The 16,611-nt window shown below is 33.5% G+C and overlaps 1 protein-coding gene across 6 annotated transcripts in view; it reads left to right on the top strand.

Moving 5' to 3' along the window:
- The window catches only part of LOC126830095 (BTB/POZ domain-containing protein 17), a 33,145-nt gene that overhangs the window by 9,904 nt on the left and 6,630 nt on the right, over positions 1 to 16,611 (top strand). The window contains exons 1-2 of one of the 6 annotated variants that reach the window (XM_050560367.2): positions 6,149 to 6,366; positions 8,832 to 9,028. The exons of 3 other annotated variants lie outside the window; for them this stretch is intronic. In XM_050560367.2, the coding sequence (XP_050416324.2) occupies positions 8,906 to 9,028 (123 nt within the window). In that variant the 5' untranslated portion in view covers positions 6,149 to 6,366; positions 8,832 to 8,905. Of the gene's footprint in view, positions 1 to 6,148; positions 6,367 to 8,831; positions 9,029 to 15,738; positions 15,831 to 16,611 lie in introns of those variants that run through there. 2 more of the 6 variants (XM_050560369.2, XM_050560370.2) reach the window with 2 other exon arrangements.

Raw genomic sequence — 16,611 nt, 5'->3', positions numbered from 1 at the left:
GGGTTGGGATTAAAGGATGAGTCTGATATTGGGTTGGGATTAAAGGATGAGTCTGATATTGGGTTGGGATTAAAGGATGAGTCTGATATTGGGTTGGGAGTCAGTTTATTGAAGTTGCCTTTAATTTTTTCAATTGTGAATAGGTACATACATCAATATCTGGGTCAATTATTCCCGTAAACTTAAACTAAACTATTTTGAGAAAGCAGCCTTTTCATTGGCTTAGAGCTCAAATTTTCATTTAGATATTAACTCTCAATCAATTAAAAGACTGCTTTCTTAACATATTTTAGTTTAAGTACATGTATTCATGGATAATGTGGAGAGACATGTTGCATTTGTCACCCAATGTATTAAACTGTGACTAGATGATATCTGATCTGGTCTTGGTTGCGATCAAGGTTCTCCAGACTTTCCCAGCATGGTTTCCACTTGTGATTGGTGCAGGACGGAGGGTTTAATTTTATTTCAATAATTCGCTTGCGCGTAGGGGTCTTTAGCAGTGGGAGGAAACCGGAGGACCCGGAGAAAATCCACGAGGTTGGACAGGCGACCCTACTCCTTGTCACATACAACCGGGGATTCGAAACCACGCCAGTTGACTCAATGACAGGCTTTATGATACAGCACGCATATGATACAGTCGGCCATCCAACCCCCTGCAGGACGGAGGACCTGGCAAGGAATGTCAGGCCATACATGTTGAAGAACCCATGAAGTTGGAATTGAATTGATGTCTGGGCAAAATTTCTCTCAAAGCAAACTGTACACATGCCCACCTGCATTAGGCCAGTAGATGCAGAAAAGTTAAAACACTGTTTCATTGTTGAAGGTATATTATTATACATTCTCTTTAACAGTAATTTTCTGGTAGATATTTGTAGGTAAATATTATATTTACTGTGGTATACATGGTGGTTTTACATCTGTGGTATATTACGTTATAATGACCAGGCAGGTGGTTTTATTACAGTATTTACTTTGGAATATTACGTTATAATGACCAGCTTACAGCAGGTGGATTACTCTATTTCACCTGAACAGTAGGACGTTAAACCCCATTTCATTTTATTTCATTTCTATTTCACCTGACCAACATATCTGTACATTACAGAAGACTGACAAGTGGCAGGTTAACAGACCGTTGTCACTAAGGCCAAAGATCTGTCTTATTTTAACAAGACAAAAAAAAATGTGATTAGTGTTGTTCATCTAGCAGGGTGTGCTTACATGTTTTAGAACACCTGGTTCTCCTTGTGATTGTATTTAGTTGAACAGATTAAACAGGGTTATATTATTATACCTGTTCTTCCTATGCTTACTTGCTATTCCTTATTTCTTATTTAGCGTGGATAAGCTGCGAGAAATTTGATATTTTCGAGAAAATGCAAATGACACACGAAGGCGTTAAGTTTAATGGACATTAAATGACAAGTTAAATTAACAAAAAAATTTTATGTTCTCTTTCAACTTCATTTATCAAAAAATATTTAAATTTGATCAAAGGTATCACTTTCTTAGTTTACGTGATCTTAATTAAGTTTTAATGTGTAATCAAAGTTTGTATTATCGAATTCAGGTGGTTTACATTTTATGATGACACCTGAGAAACTTACCTGTAATTAAGTTTGGTTTTTTAAATGAGAGAGAGAGAGTTTAATGTCCACTCTGATATTTCAGTAATTTGCTTGCACATAGGAGTCTAAAGCTGTGGGAGGAAACTGATGGAAATCGATAAGGTTGGACAAGCGACCCTACTGCTTGTCATGTACAAGCGGGAAATCGAAACCAGGCCACTTGACTCAATGACAGACCTTATGATTTAAAGTGCACACATTAAACCATTGGGCAACCCTACCCAACAATTAATTGTAAAATTAATTCAATGATTTATTCACATAATCGTAGGCTAAACAGTCTCTTTTTATCTGTTTCAATTCTGTATCTTCTTAAGAAACATTGTTATAAAATACCTAAAATCTTTTGTTGGGCCTCTTTTTCATCTGATTGAATCTAGGCATACCATGCCATCTTTATTGAGAATAAATGGCAATTTGAACTCTTTTAAATATGCCCTTGAAACCTATCTTTTTCGAAAATATTTATTGTGAAGTTTTAGTTGTTAATTTCTTTTACGATTTACAATTAAAGGTAAAGTTTAGAAGTTCAATTTTTAGGTGTATACCATGGTTTTAATTATTAGTTTCATTTACAATTTTTAATAATTTTGATAGTATATTTTTATTTTAAAGTTCAGTTTGTTATAATTTTTAATAATTTTAAAGTAAATTTATAAAGCTTAAAAGTTAAAATGTTATGTTTGTACAGCAATTTGAGATTTTGTTTTAATGTAAATTGCTTTATCAAAAATGAATTATTGTTATTATTAGGCCGAGAGATTACATATATCTAATACTGTGATGTTTTGGTTTTCCTTTCTTGAGCTATTAAAAATTAGTTTTTTTCTTTAAAGCCAGTGACAATTAGTAATTGTAACTCGGCCCTTTAAACATACATTATGCAAGAGCTAAATCTGCCAATTGCAGGTCTTTCTTTAGGCCAGAAATGTTATCTAAGACATTAATTAACTTATCCAGATTATAATCAAGTCTCAATGGCATCGCTAGTCTTCGATATTTACTTGATTAGAACCTGGTCTCCTGCTTCTGATTAAATCAAAAAATGGATAATCGAGACTATGTTTTTTATCATACCGACTTTAGTAATGATGATCAATGCTAGGCCCAAAATTCAATTGCTAAATACTCGGTTCAGGGTGGATCAAGTTGACTGAAATTTTCAGCAAATTCCCTTTACATTATCTAGTTTTTAACTATTATAATAGTGAGAACTACCAGCTCTTTGTCTAATCACCCATATATGGCGGGGTATCGGGTTCAAAATGCAATCTCTAAAAAGCAGAAAGTCAACAGTAAGAAGTAGAAAATCTAAAGTAAACGGGAAAATTCTTATCTAAAAGGGTATTTTTATGGTGAAAACCTATAAATTTATGTACTTAGTCTGTAGAAACATCAAGCTTTTCAACTTTTAATCGTCATAATTCTACTTTCATGGACGAAAATTCTCCTTTCTACTATCAACTTTTGACTTTCGACTTTCCGCTTTCTACTTTCAACTTTTGACTCTCGACTTTCCACTTCAGATTTTCTACTCAGGATTTTCTAATGCAGATTTTCTCCAATACCATGGTGGCTGATAGTGGCCATGTAATTTTTCGCCATTTTCATAACCCGACAACACGACATAACGACAGTATTAGTGAGAGCATACGTCAGAGTAGACTTGGATATTATAGACTTTTGGCAAGCGAAATTTTTCACATCCGTATCGCGTATCTGTATCGTATACGTGATACGCTGCGTCAGTGTAGTTTTAGAGTTTTGACAGACGTTCGCGCCGCGTACGTATGAGTAGCTGAGCTGAGCCTAGTTCTCTTACAACATGACGACGGTTATCTTCCAAAATCACCATCAGTGCTAGTCAAGTGCCTAGCAATTTTTGGTTTCACTCATATCAGAAAGTTTATACCCCTTTACGGTAGAATCACGCGATTTACACCTCCCTAAATTTAGCACGTAGATCAATCAGCATGCAGACAAACAGGAAAAATATGAAAATTCCGAGAAAAACTTATAAAAAATAATGATTAAAAACACGTCTTTATCATGGTTAAAATCACATCAAATATACCCCTTTGTGTTCTAGGATACACATAGATTCATAAAAACACTAGGCCACAACATTTCAGCGTATAAAAGTAGCAAAAAAGGCGATGAAAAGACGATGATGTTATACGGACCATTCAGATTGAAAGCTGTTCGATACGTGCTGCCGTATCCGTGTGCCGTATCACGTATGAGAAATACACACACATTGATGATGACGTCACACACAAAATCCATACGGATATGCGATGCGGACCAGGAATTTACGCTTGCCAAAAGTCGATAATATCCAAGTATACTTTGACGTATGCTCTCACTAATAATGTCGTTATGTCGTGTTGTCGGGTTATGAAAATGGCAAAAAATTACTTGGCCACTATAAGCCACCATAATATTGGAGAAAATCTGCGTTAGAAAATCCTGAGTAGAAAATCTGAAGTGGAAAGTCGAGAGTCAAAAGTTGACAGTAGAAAGCGGAAAGTCAAAAGTCAAAAGTTGATAGTAGAAAGGAGAAATTTTGTCCATGAAAGTAGAATTATGACGATTAAAAGTTGAAAAACTTGATGTTTCTACAGACTAAGTACATAAATTTATAGGTTTTCACCATAAAAATACCCTTTTAGATAAGAATTTTCCCGTTTACTTTAGATTTTCTACTTTTTACTGTTGACTTTCTGCTTTTTACTCTAGATTGCTTTTTGAACCCGATACGCCGCCATACCCATAATATATCTTTAAGTGTTTTCATGAATCCAAATAAACCATTATGATTACATGTACGAGGTTTATGCTAATTTCCTTATTCATATTATATACGTTTATGTTATTAAAGTAGGTGACCAGCTGACCTGAATAACATGTATTAATGTCAGTTTTTTGTATTTACTTTATACCAATTCATGTTTACATGAGTTAAAAATGTTAATGTATATGTAGCCACATGACGTACAGACATTGTAAGTAATAAATTATATAAGTAATATCAAATCAAGCAAAGGGAGAGAAATGTGTTTTAAATCCCCTCGAGACAAACTAGGCCATTTTGGGACTTTAGCAGTGTGAGGAAACTGGAGGACACAGAGAAAACTCATGAGTTTGAACAGACGACCCTACTCCCTATCACATACAAGCTGGGAATCAAAACCACGCCCCATGATTCTATATGTACATGTACCATCTGGCACTTGGCTCGTTCTGAGACGGATTGTGCATTTTTCAGACAAGGTCTAAATTATCATGACTCAGTTTACAGATCAGACAAAAAAAAAAAAGAGGCTCAGTGTATACTTTGATGTGCATGTAAAAGATCCCTTAGTTCTTAGAAATCAATGAAACACCATCTTGCCCATCTTGATTAGTCTGTCTGGGGTAGAAAAGTAGGATGATAAACCTCATTTCATTTCATTTTGTTTCATTTCTTTAAATCTTGGAATAAAGATAACTGAACTTTGGTTATTTAGTGAAAGTATTTATTATACACAATCATTAGGGTGCATCAAACACCCTAATTTTTCAAAAGTTTTGAAAACAATAACAGCAATGTGATAGAAAGGTTCCTATATGTCCAAAAACATCCCTAGACTATTTTCAGATTTTTGGTTCATTGTCTTGGAGATCCACACTGGGTTCAAAGTTTTGGTCCGTAACGCCTGCGCAAGTTATGTGATATAGATCAAACTTGTTCAAATGTTACCATATTTTCACATCAAATGGTCATGAAATAATGAATAAATAATTGGTGAATGGTAATTCTGTGATATATTGCATAATTATAGTAAAGCTTTCAAGAAATCTGGACAATATTCATAAAAATGCAGTATTTCGTAACAAACTGTAGTAAAGAGAATAATTCACATTATTTCAGAATGTTCTTAATTGGACAAATAACCACAATCGGAAATCCAAAAGCTGACTCGGAATCTGTCTTTTTCAGTTATTTTCAAAACATTTTGGCTATGCTCCTCTGTTGTTGCAGCATTTAAACAGTTAGTTGACAGTTTGACCAGACATTCAGCGCTGTCATTAGTTAAATTAATACAGTCAAGTTTAGAATTCGCAAATGTAGACATGTCGTCCCAATTGTTCGTCTCACACGGGAGAAAACCCAATTTCTCCCTCTCTGTAAGTGATATGAATAATAAAGATTAAGATTAAGCTATTTCCGGTATGGTTTTACTTAATGTCTTTATGTTCTGAAGTATTGTCCATTTAACCGAATTAAACACTTTTTATTACACTTTTTGTTTTTTCCTGAGTGTTGTCCCCTAAACCAAATTAACCACTCTAAGTTTTGAATGTGTCATGGTATACACCATGTAGCCTATTAGAGTGATGTCAGATTTATTCATGTACCAGTAGTAGTGTCAATTGACGTTATATCGTCACCTCGACTTGTAAACCACATTAAAACATAAATAAGCTTATTATAGTCACACTCTACATGACCTAAATATACAACTTTCATTACAGTTCATTGTATTTATCTGACTGGAAAGACTACACTATTGGTAGATCAGGTCAGAAATATGAATTTTAACCTGCTATCAATTACAGGTGTTGAAGATTTCATAAAAGATTATTGATGAAAAGATTAGGATATTTGTTGACAAGTCGGTTATGTCATTTCTAGAATTTTAATGGAGGACTGACGAAAGGCGTATAGGTGGTTTTCTGAGTACCGGTATATATGATAATTTACGCTTGTTGTTAGAAAATAAGGGAGAAAAGGGGCTTTTCATAAGTTAAGAAGTATTTATCTTGTGTTAACAGATTTATGATAAAGTAAGCTTTGAGCTTTAAAATATTGGATGATAAGTGAGTGATATAGGGTACAGTATATAGATATCAATGGTAGCTTTTAGGGGACAAAAGGGTATTTGATAACTTGAAGTATTGGTGTAGGTACGGACAGACATCAATGTCGATATCACTAGATAAAAATTAAAACTTGTTCAAACTTATTTATGACAGATCAAAACATGTTAGATAAATTATTAGACAAAGGAATTAAGTTATTAAAATTAGTAACATATTTTAGCTTGTTGTAAGAAACAATAGATTGCTTTATAAACCTAAGCATATATCACTTGTAGGTCTATAATTTTAGTTCATGATCAAATTAAACTTGTTGAAATGACAGAGTTATTCGATAAGGAAGTTATAGTTTTAAACATGTTTCGATATGATTATAAACCAAGGTCATGTTGATCTAGGAAGCTTCACCAGGCTCCCATGTTGTTAAACAGGTTCAACTAAAACCTAAAAACTGAAAAAACTTCACCATGGTCAGCATTAATGGTCAAAATCCCAAAATTGAAATTCAATAAATGTCTACTTTACTTAGGATCTCTGTGCATCAGTTGCATTTTTTTTGAAAATATCTAATTTTCCAAGATATTTGATTAAGAAAATAAATTTTAAATATCAATGGTAGATAATCTCCTGGCTTGGATTCAAGCAGATTAAAAAGAGGCTCATCAAAAGATTGGACTATATCCAATTTGTCATCTGCAGATGATGCCGCATGTTGACAAATTTTTAATTCATCATATTTTGTAAATACTGAATGAAATTGAACCAATATTTGAACCAATATTTCTTTTAGATATTTAACTTTTACAGTATTGTAGTTTGCAAGAGATTAACAATCCCCCAAATCTCAATCAGAGTCTTAAACAATTAAAACTTTTTAGTAATGAATTTGTATGTGTAATCCCCCATTATTAAATACACACCTCCAGAGAACACCTGAACCTAATTACTTCTAGTCTTGGCTCAGACCATATACATGTATGAAACATCTGTGAATGACAAAGTCTAAATTTGTACTGAATCTGTAACCCCTCTTGTACTGGAAACAATGTCTATTTACCCCCTCTTGTACTGGAAACAATGTCTATTTTACCCCCTCTTATACTGGAAACAATGTCTATTTATGGTCTTTGGATGAAATATAGACAGACATAAATGCCTCATAATGCTCCTCTGTCTCTAAAAATATAAATTTTGTGAATAAAATAAATATGTAGTTATATATGGTCTCAAAATGGCTTTACTTTGTCTAATGACGAAAAATCCTTAGCAGTCAGAAAACAATGAAAACTTAACAATCATCTTTCATTTCTGTTATTCATATAACATTATTTTGGCAACAATTAGTTTCGCTACACTTACTCTCAATTATCAGGTCTCGAGATTTAACCTGACCGAAATTTCTCACACACATTTTACAAGTTTTATCATTGTGTCATGTCCTTAGTTGTGTATTATAAACAGCCAATAAAAAGACTGATGTTCCAATCAGGCTAAAACTACATGCACTGATCTTTATATAATCTCATTGTATTAAGATTGGTAGCGATATCAGCCTAGGCCTAGGTGGATGTTAGGCCCCAAGCAGGAAGAAGAAGAGCTTGACAGAGGCCAAGTCGGCCATCTGTACAGCAGTTGTTCTGAAAATATGTTAAATGTTGATATATGTTGTAAATGATGGAGGACGATATAAAAAAAATCATATCAGTTTAATTGAATTTGTTCAAAATTACTAATGGTAATCAGCCCCCAATTTTGGCCCTTTGTCATTTCACTCAAAATTATACATCAAATATAACCCAACAAAAAAATAATTTAAACTGAAAGTATTAAACTAAATGTATTAAGGTAATATTTGTTTATATGTATGAGATAGAAAGGTAAAAGTATTAAACTAAAAATATAAAACTAAAAGTATTAAAGTAATATTTGTTTATATGTATAAGATAGAAAGGTAAAAGTAGAATTTAAAAGATCTTGAAAAACTGGTTCCATGACTTCAATATGAATTTTCAAGTAAAAGTAATAATTATCCAGCCCAGTTGTACCCTATACTATTTATTAGTATTAGTATTTATACAAGTTTGAAATTAAAATAAATTTACTTCAAATATAAATAATTTTTCCTTATCTTTCTCATAGCCTCTTGACACCCCTTTTGTCTCCTATGTTCGCAAATTGTTATAATTAGCTCATAATTAATTTATAATATGCTTATAATTATAGAGAAAAATTTATTTAACATTATTAACAGAGGGAAAGTTCTCAAACTGTTATAATTAATTCATAATAAAGTTATGATTATCGAGTAAATTTATTTCACATTTTTAACAGAGAAAAAGTTGAAAAACCAGGAAGATTAAAACAATTTTTTCTTGTGTTGGCCTAATTACTTAACTATAAGAAATATGTCGTTGAGTCAGTTTGATAGTGTTCATGTGCCTCAGTTTGATGGTGTTCATGTGCCTATTGAACCGTGGGATGTTGATGACATCGAGGACAATTTATTACCCAGAGATACACTTCACCAGGTATGTTTCAAAATACACTTATTTCAGATGCTTATAATGTTTTGATCTTTATTTTTGACTATTACATAAGCCATTTACTACATTTCACAAAAATGGCTATTTCAATATCACCCACAGTCTTTGGCATGGCAAACTCGAGTTATTGTTCAGTTTAAATCAACATTGATGTTGTTATATCTTACCGTGAAAAGATGAGCTTTTGATATGAAAATTTTATAATGAACACAAATTGCGTGCAAGAATGCATACGAGCGCCATTTGTAATAAAGCGGCTCAATGAATGAGGCTAATCATACCCCACAGAAGAAAACTATCAGTTTAGACTGGAATAACCAGACGCCAAAGACTGTCATTCAATTTTGACCCTTGGAATATTTTGCCGAATACAACTGATTAGAAATTACAGTAAAAACAGAAACGATTGAATGTAAATCAGTTCATATACATTCATGTTACATTATTGTATGCGTTTCAAACCATTTTTGTCCATTTCTAGGTGCCAAAGAATAGAGATTTAGATCCTTTAAATTGTACATGTACATATATATTATACTTTGACTAATTACAAACAAGGAAGTATATTAATATAAACCTCCTTGGTTTATTTTTGTATCCTATTCTTAGTTACATAACTTCTAGTAAGTAGAATGAATAGACATAAAAGTAAAACAGAGAGAGAGAGAATGAATAGATATAAAAGTAAAACAGAGAGAGAGAGAGAGTTTAATACCACTGACACAATTTATGTCATTTCAAGACTAACATATGCTTTAATTTTATTTGCTTGTACATTGAGGTCTTTAATAGTGGAAGGAAACCCAAAGGACCTGGAAAATACTCTCTCCATGGGCTTTAGATCATAAGATCTGTCATAGAGTCAAGTGGCATGGTTTTGATCCCAAGCTTGTACTATATGTTAGTCCCAAAATTACCTGGTTTATGTTAAGTGGACCTAAACTCTCCCAGTTTGTTTCTCTGTCTCTCTCTCTCTATCTCTTTCTCTCTCTCATGGACAACACAGTAAAATAAATGATATTGACATCTACCACTGAAGGTTGAGTTGATTAAGAGACCTGGGGCCTGTTTCACGAAATTTTAACTAAGATAAAATCCAAATTTTAGTAATTTGATTGGATAATATTACACTGATTGTAGTGCTTGGCCAATCAAAATTGAAGTATCTACTAAAATTTGGATTTTATCTTTAGTTAAAATTTCGTGAAACAGGACCCAGTATGTAATTTGAAGTGGCCTACATCCCATATATACAGGTATATATATATATAGAACAGTGATCTGATGAGTAAGTGGTAAAGTTGATCACGAACATCAATAGACACTATTGTAATTAGAAAAGGTGGAGACCTGACAAAATGTTTTATTTATATTTTATTGGTATAATAGGATGACATCTCTTTACCTAAAGACCTAGTTTTACATACCAGTATATATATGTCAGTGTCATGGATTAAAGACGTTCTTACGCTCTAATGAAGTGAAAAGGGAACCTCAGTAAATCAACATTCAAACTCGACATAGGTTAGACTTTGTTAAGTGTTCAACTCCTATTTAATAGATTGCCAATATCGTGTTTGATGTAATAATTACTAAATAATGGGTATATGATAATTATACATGAGAATTGGGTGTGTGAATATTATTTTTCTATGTATTCATTTTTATACGCCACCATTGAAATGTGGTCCTATATTGCCGTTAATATCTGATTCATTTTAAATTTATACACAGTGTTTAAGGTTATAAGACGAAGAAGCCTATTAATTTTCAATGATTTCAGATAAATACTAGACTATTACTATTGAATATCCGATTGTTGTTAAATTTATACACAGAGTTTAAAGTCATGAGACAAAGAAGCTATTGATTTTTAATGATTTCTAATAATTACTGCCAGGGTTATAGCCCTGGCTCACTTTGAAAAATATTGTGGACACTCTAAGAGGCTAAAGTTAATTTCTGATTGACTTTAAATGTATACACAGTGTTTAAGGTCATGAGACAAAGAAGCCTATTGATTTTCCGATAATTGCTGCCAGAGTTATGGCCCTTGATTACTTGAGAAATCTTGTGGACACAAGAGACTAAAGTTTATATAAATTTATAGACAGTGTTTAAAGTAGCTAAGTCTCTAACTCAATATCATCAAAAATCTTCAACATTGAAAACACGAATTATATATCATTTCAAATCAACATTGGTCTTGTGATCTTACAGGGAAAAGGTGGACTCCTGATATCGAATATTCAAGACAAAATAAACATTTTACCATTGGTACGTGTACCATAATGCGTTTCAGCGCCATTTGGAACAAGGGACTCAAAGAACGCAGCTAGACATATTCCACAAGTCATGCCAAATATGGTGACGCTATATTCTTATCTGGAGAGCATCCACAATAAATATCATCGGTGTAGACTGGAATAACCAGATGCTAAAGATGGCCATTCAATTGAGACTTCTGGTGTATTTCACCAAACATAACTGATTAGAAATTATGCGTTGCGACCCATTTGTGTCAATTTCTAGGTCCCAAATATTAGTGATTTAGCTCCTTTAAGGTCATGTGACAAACAATCGAAACAAATTCTAATGATTTACTTAATGGGTTGTTATACTCATTATCAGATTTTAGTGTGTTGTAAATGTTTTCATTGCTGACAAAAGAAAAATATGTGACAACCCTTGTTGACTGCCTGGACAACTTTGCTGCTGTGGGCGTATGTTTCGTTGCCTGGGAACCTATCTTTTGTTCAATACAAAACTACAACAAAATTTGTTAGTAGTTTGAACTTTCCTAAATACATGAAAAGTGGTATCATGTGTTCTATATGTGGCATCATATGTTCTACAGGGCTAGAAATTTGTCATTTTTTGTGAGAATCTAAGAGGATTCTCATAATAGCATCTGCGCGAATCCTCCGAATCATAATTAATAATACTGTCTAAAAAACAAGATTGTGTTTATTGTGTTAATCTAAAACATCAAAATACAAGAACAATACGATACACATAGAACAATCATAAATAGTGTCAAAATGGCACAATAGAGCGATATTTCGGTTTTTCGATATAAAACCGTAGCAGAAATAAAAACCGTCAAAAATACCGTCTTCAGAAAAATATTGAAAAACCGAACATACCGCGAATTTTCGGGATGATATTTAACACAAATATTGAAAAAAAGTCTCCCTAATTATGTCATTTACGATATTTTATTGCTTTATGATAAATAAATAGCAAATGCCGATAGAGAGCTTTGTTTACGTCACGTGACTTCTCGTTCACTTTTCCACCCGACCAATACCGTTAGAATTAACCCTGCTTGTATTCATTGACGAAATGTTTATACGGATGCTTTGATTTTCCAAAGGCATCATTGATTTTCAGATTGAATTAAATTTTAATAAAGCAGTAATATAAATAATGCCAACTGTATTGAGGGTTCCGGTAGGCTGATTATCTTTCAATTTCAGCGTCGAATGTGTCATGGCGGTCCGTGATCCGGAAAAAAATATTTGACTAAATCAATGGACACTTTTTGACATAGTACTTATGTTTTATATTATAATTTAGTATTTTTGCATTACATAATGCATTTTCAAGACGGTATGCGCTTGAATGAGAAGAAACGAGATTCCTAGGGTAAATGAATAGCATCCAATTGTAGTTTGAAAACACGCACGGCTGAAAGAACACAAGCAAGTTGATTGATTTTTTTTTATTAACAAGTAATAATTACCTCGTTGTAATTTAGCCAAAAGTAGATTGATTTATGATACCATAGTGATGGATTCATTGGTTTACCAATCGGCTAGATTAAATGCCAGTTGGCTAAAGCCGACAAAATACAGCAGATACTGACCAACATTCAATAGTCGGACTCGACTGGTATCAGGTTTTCAAGAAACTTGTGTTGTGTTGGGATCACTACCTTCTAGATGCCTTCTATATATCAGCACATGCAATTTCAGGCCCTACATTTCAACGTAACCAACCTCTCAACTCTTGTATCCTTCCGCATCAAAATTATGAATATTCACCAAAACCTGGCAGAAAATGTATTTTCAAACCCTTTTCCTCAATTCTACACCAAAAAGTCAACAAAAATCGCCATGCAAAAGGGGGAAAAAGGGAGAGGAAGAATAAAAATACCTTTGGCCCTTGTTTCGTGGGTGACGGCGTAGGAATATTTGGTGATCTGTGTCCTATATTACAATATTGATCATCCAGTAGAGGATCAATACGACATCCCCCTTTCTTCCAAAAAGAAGAAACTGGAGTATTACAACATATTGACAAATTAAATAGTATCTATATGACATATCCCCCTTTCTTCCAAAAAAAGAAGAAACTGTAGTATTTACAACATATTGACAAATTAAATAGTATCTATATGACACTTGGTACCAAGTGTTCTAGAAAGTGGTATCATGTGTTCTAGAAGCAGTATCAAGTTTTTAGAAAAAGGTATCAGGTGTTCTAGAAGTGGTATCAAGTTGTATCAGGTTTTATGGAAATGGTATCAGTTTTTTTTAGAAATGGTATCAGGTGTTCTATAAAATGGTGTCACATCAGGTGCTCTTAAAAGTGCTGTGTGTTCTATAAGTGGTATCCAGTGTTCTATAGGGGTATCAAGTGTTCAGTCATTCAGATGGGAACAAAAACTGAGGTCCCGTGTACACATTGGCGTGCACATAAAAGATCCCTTGGCAGTTGGAATTCGATATAAGAGTAGGCTGTAGCCCTGCTGTCCGGCCAAAAGTTCTCTCATGGCACACTGTATGGCATGTCTTCATTAGTACATTTGGAGCAGCAGGATGGATGGATGGCCAGACAAGAAACAGTGTCTAGACATTTTGATGTAGAAGTTGATATTCACATAAAAGAACACCTCACAGTTGGGATTCGTTTTAAGAGCAATCGGACATAGCACACTGTATTCAATTGCCCTGTTAGTGGAGAAAAGTTTGATTTAAACTCCATTTCATTTCATTCATATCAATTAATTTCTGGCTTTATAATTATTAAAAAAAGGCTGTAACTATATAATAAATTATAAAAGGGTTGGGTTTTTTCATGTCATAATGATTGACTGATGTCATATTGTGTTTGTTTTTATCACTTAATAACATGATCTATATTGTTATATAGATTTCCAGGGTGTGTTCATATTAATTTGAAATATTTTAGGGCTTAAACATGTACTATCATTGCCAGTTTTGTTCCATAAAATCCACTATAAAAATGGACAATTTTTCACTATGTCAAAACAGTAATCCACTGTCAGATCCACTAGGGACCGGGTATCATTCAGATTTGATGAAAAAAGGAAAGAAACTGAGCTTACCATCTATAATCTATAATAATACACGTATTCAGTTAATAGATTGCCATGCAGAAAGTATTAAATACCATCAAGATTCATCAAATAATGCCCAGTTTGTGCTTCCATTTAGTTTAAGAAACACCATTTAGTTTTGACATCAGTCATCTAGTTTATGACCATTTAGTTTAGTTTTGATATTGTTCATCCAGTTTATGACCATTTAGTTTCATAAACTAGACAACCGATGTCAAACTAAACGGTAGCACAAACTGGGCGGTTTTTGATGAATCTTGATGGTATTTAATACTTTCTGCATGGCAATCTATTAACTGAATATGTGTATTAGATTATAGATGGTAAGCTCAGTTTCTTTCCTTTTTTCATCAAATCTGAATGATACCCGGTCCCTAGTGATCATTGGCCTCAGTATTGTTGTGTCATTGTTGGCATTCTTCCCAAGATTGTTTATTGTATAATGAGTTATACCATATCATAGTATTGCGCGTTTTGATATATAAACTTAATGATTGTATAATGAGTTATACCATATCATAGCATTGCCCGTTTTGATATATAAACTTAATGATTGTGTAATGAGTTCTACTATGTTATACTATTGTGACTCACGCTTGTACGTGACAAGGAGTAGGGGGATTGCCTGTTCAACCTTGTGTGTTTTCTCTGAATTCCCTGGTTTACTCCCACTGTTAAAAACCCCCATGTGCATACAAATTATTGAAATAAAATTGAACCATGTGTTAGTCCCGAAATCACATAGTCTGTGTTGAGTGGACAATAAACCCCATTTCTTTCTCATTGTGGCTCAGTGAGAAAAGTTGCAGGCTCCCTAACAAGGGTTCGATCACAGTGTTGTGCAAGATAGTTTCCCAGAACTTTTCATTTTGGTTCCCCCTGGTCATTGTTGCATGATCGAGGACCGGGTAAAGACAGTGTATAGTCATTCAGATGGGATGAAAAACTGAGGTCTCATGTACATATTGGTGTGCATGTAAAAGAACCCTTGACAGTTGGAATTTGATACAAGAGTAGACTGTAGTGCCACTGTCTTGGCAAAATTTCCCTCATAGCATACTGTATGGTGTATGCTCATCTTCATTAGCCCAGTCGGTGCAGAAAAGTAGGTTGTTAAACCCCATTTCAGTCATTCCGTAAAAAATCACTCTAGACTGAAAATGTCTATTGTTTTGGCATTCTTCCCATATTCACCAGTGACCAACAAATGTGGTAGATAATTATTGTATGTTAGTTATTTAACCAGGCTTGTTGCTACCATAACAAAACACAGGTGATATGATATGCTGAATTTATTATCGTTGGACATTTCATAACCAACACTTCATTATTTTTTACACGTTTTATTTACTTGGTTAAAACATGGAATATGTTACACAGTGTAAATATGACACAGAAGTTGTCTGTATCATAGATGTACCGGTAAGTATTCACAGACCTGCTGTGGCAAAATTATCTGTTGTAATAAATGACTAATTGATTAGACTTCCAGGTAATAGTCAACAATCTACAGGTTAATTTATTTCATCCAATAAAAATTAGAAGGGGCTTGTGTGGCAGAATGGTTTATATCATAAGGTCTTTCATTTAATCAAGTGGTGTGGGTTTGATTCCCCGCTTCAATGTGACAAGGAGTAGGGTCATTGGTTCAACCTCAAGAGTTTTCTCTGGGTCCTTCGATTTCCTCCCACAGCTAAAGACCCCTATGTGTAAGCGAATTACTGAAGTATAAAATTGAACATTAGGTTCAACTCAGTGGATGTGAAACACCATTTCTATCTATAAAAATTAGTCAGATGAATAAACCTTCCAGAGTTATTTCCCATGACTATTACTTTATACAATCTTATGAAGATCTGATTTAAATTCATATGCATTGTTCAGTCAAATGTAATGAAGAATCCTATCAAATTTCAACAATTTCTGATATTCACTAATAGAGTTATTGCCCTTGATATTATAGAATCTGGTCAACTTGCCAAGTGATATCATACAGCATGCACAGTCACAAATTTACAAAAGAGAGAGAGAGAGAGAGGAAGAGAGAGAGAGAGATTCAGGACTAACTTATTGTACAATTTTATTCAATAATTCGGTTTGTGTGAGGGGTCTTGGCAGTTGGAGGAAACAGAATTAAAACCACACCACTTGACTCAATGACAGATCTTATGTTTTAAAGCGCATGTGTTAGACCATTTGATTC

The sequence above is a fragment of the Patella vulgata genome, chromosome 8 (assembly GCF_932274485.2).
Source record: "Patella vulgata chromosome 8, xgPatVulg1.2, whole genome shotgun sequence".
In the NCBI taxonomy this organism is placed as follows: Eukaryota; Metazoa; Mollusca; class Gastropoda; family Patellidae; genus Patella; species Patella vulgata.
The sequence above is the reverse complement of the archived record's forward strand: the minus strand, read 5'-3'. Positions and strand labels throughout refer to the sequence as shown.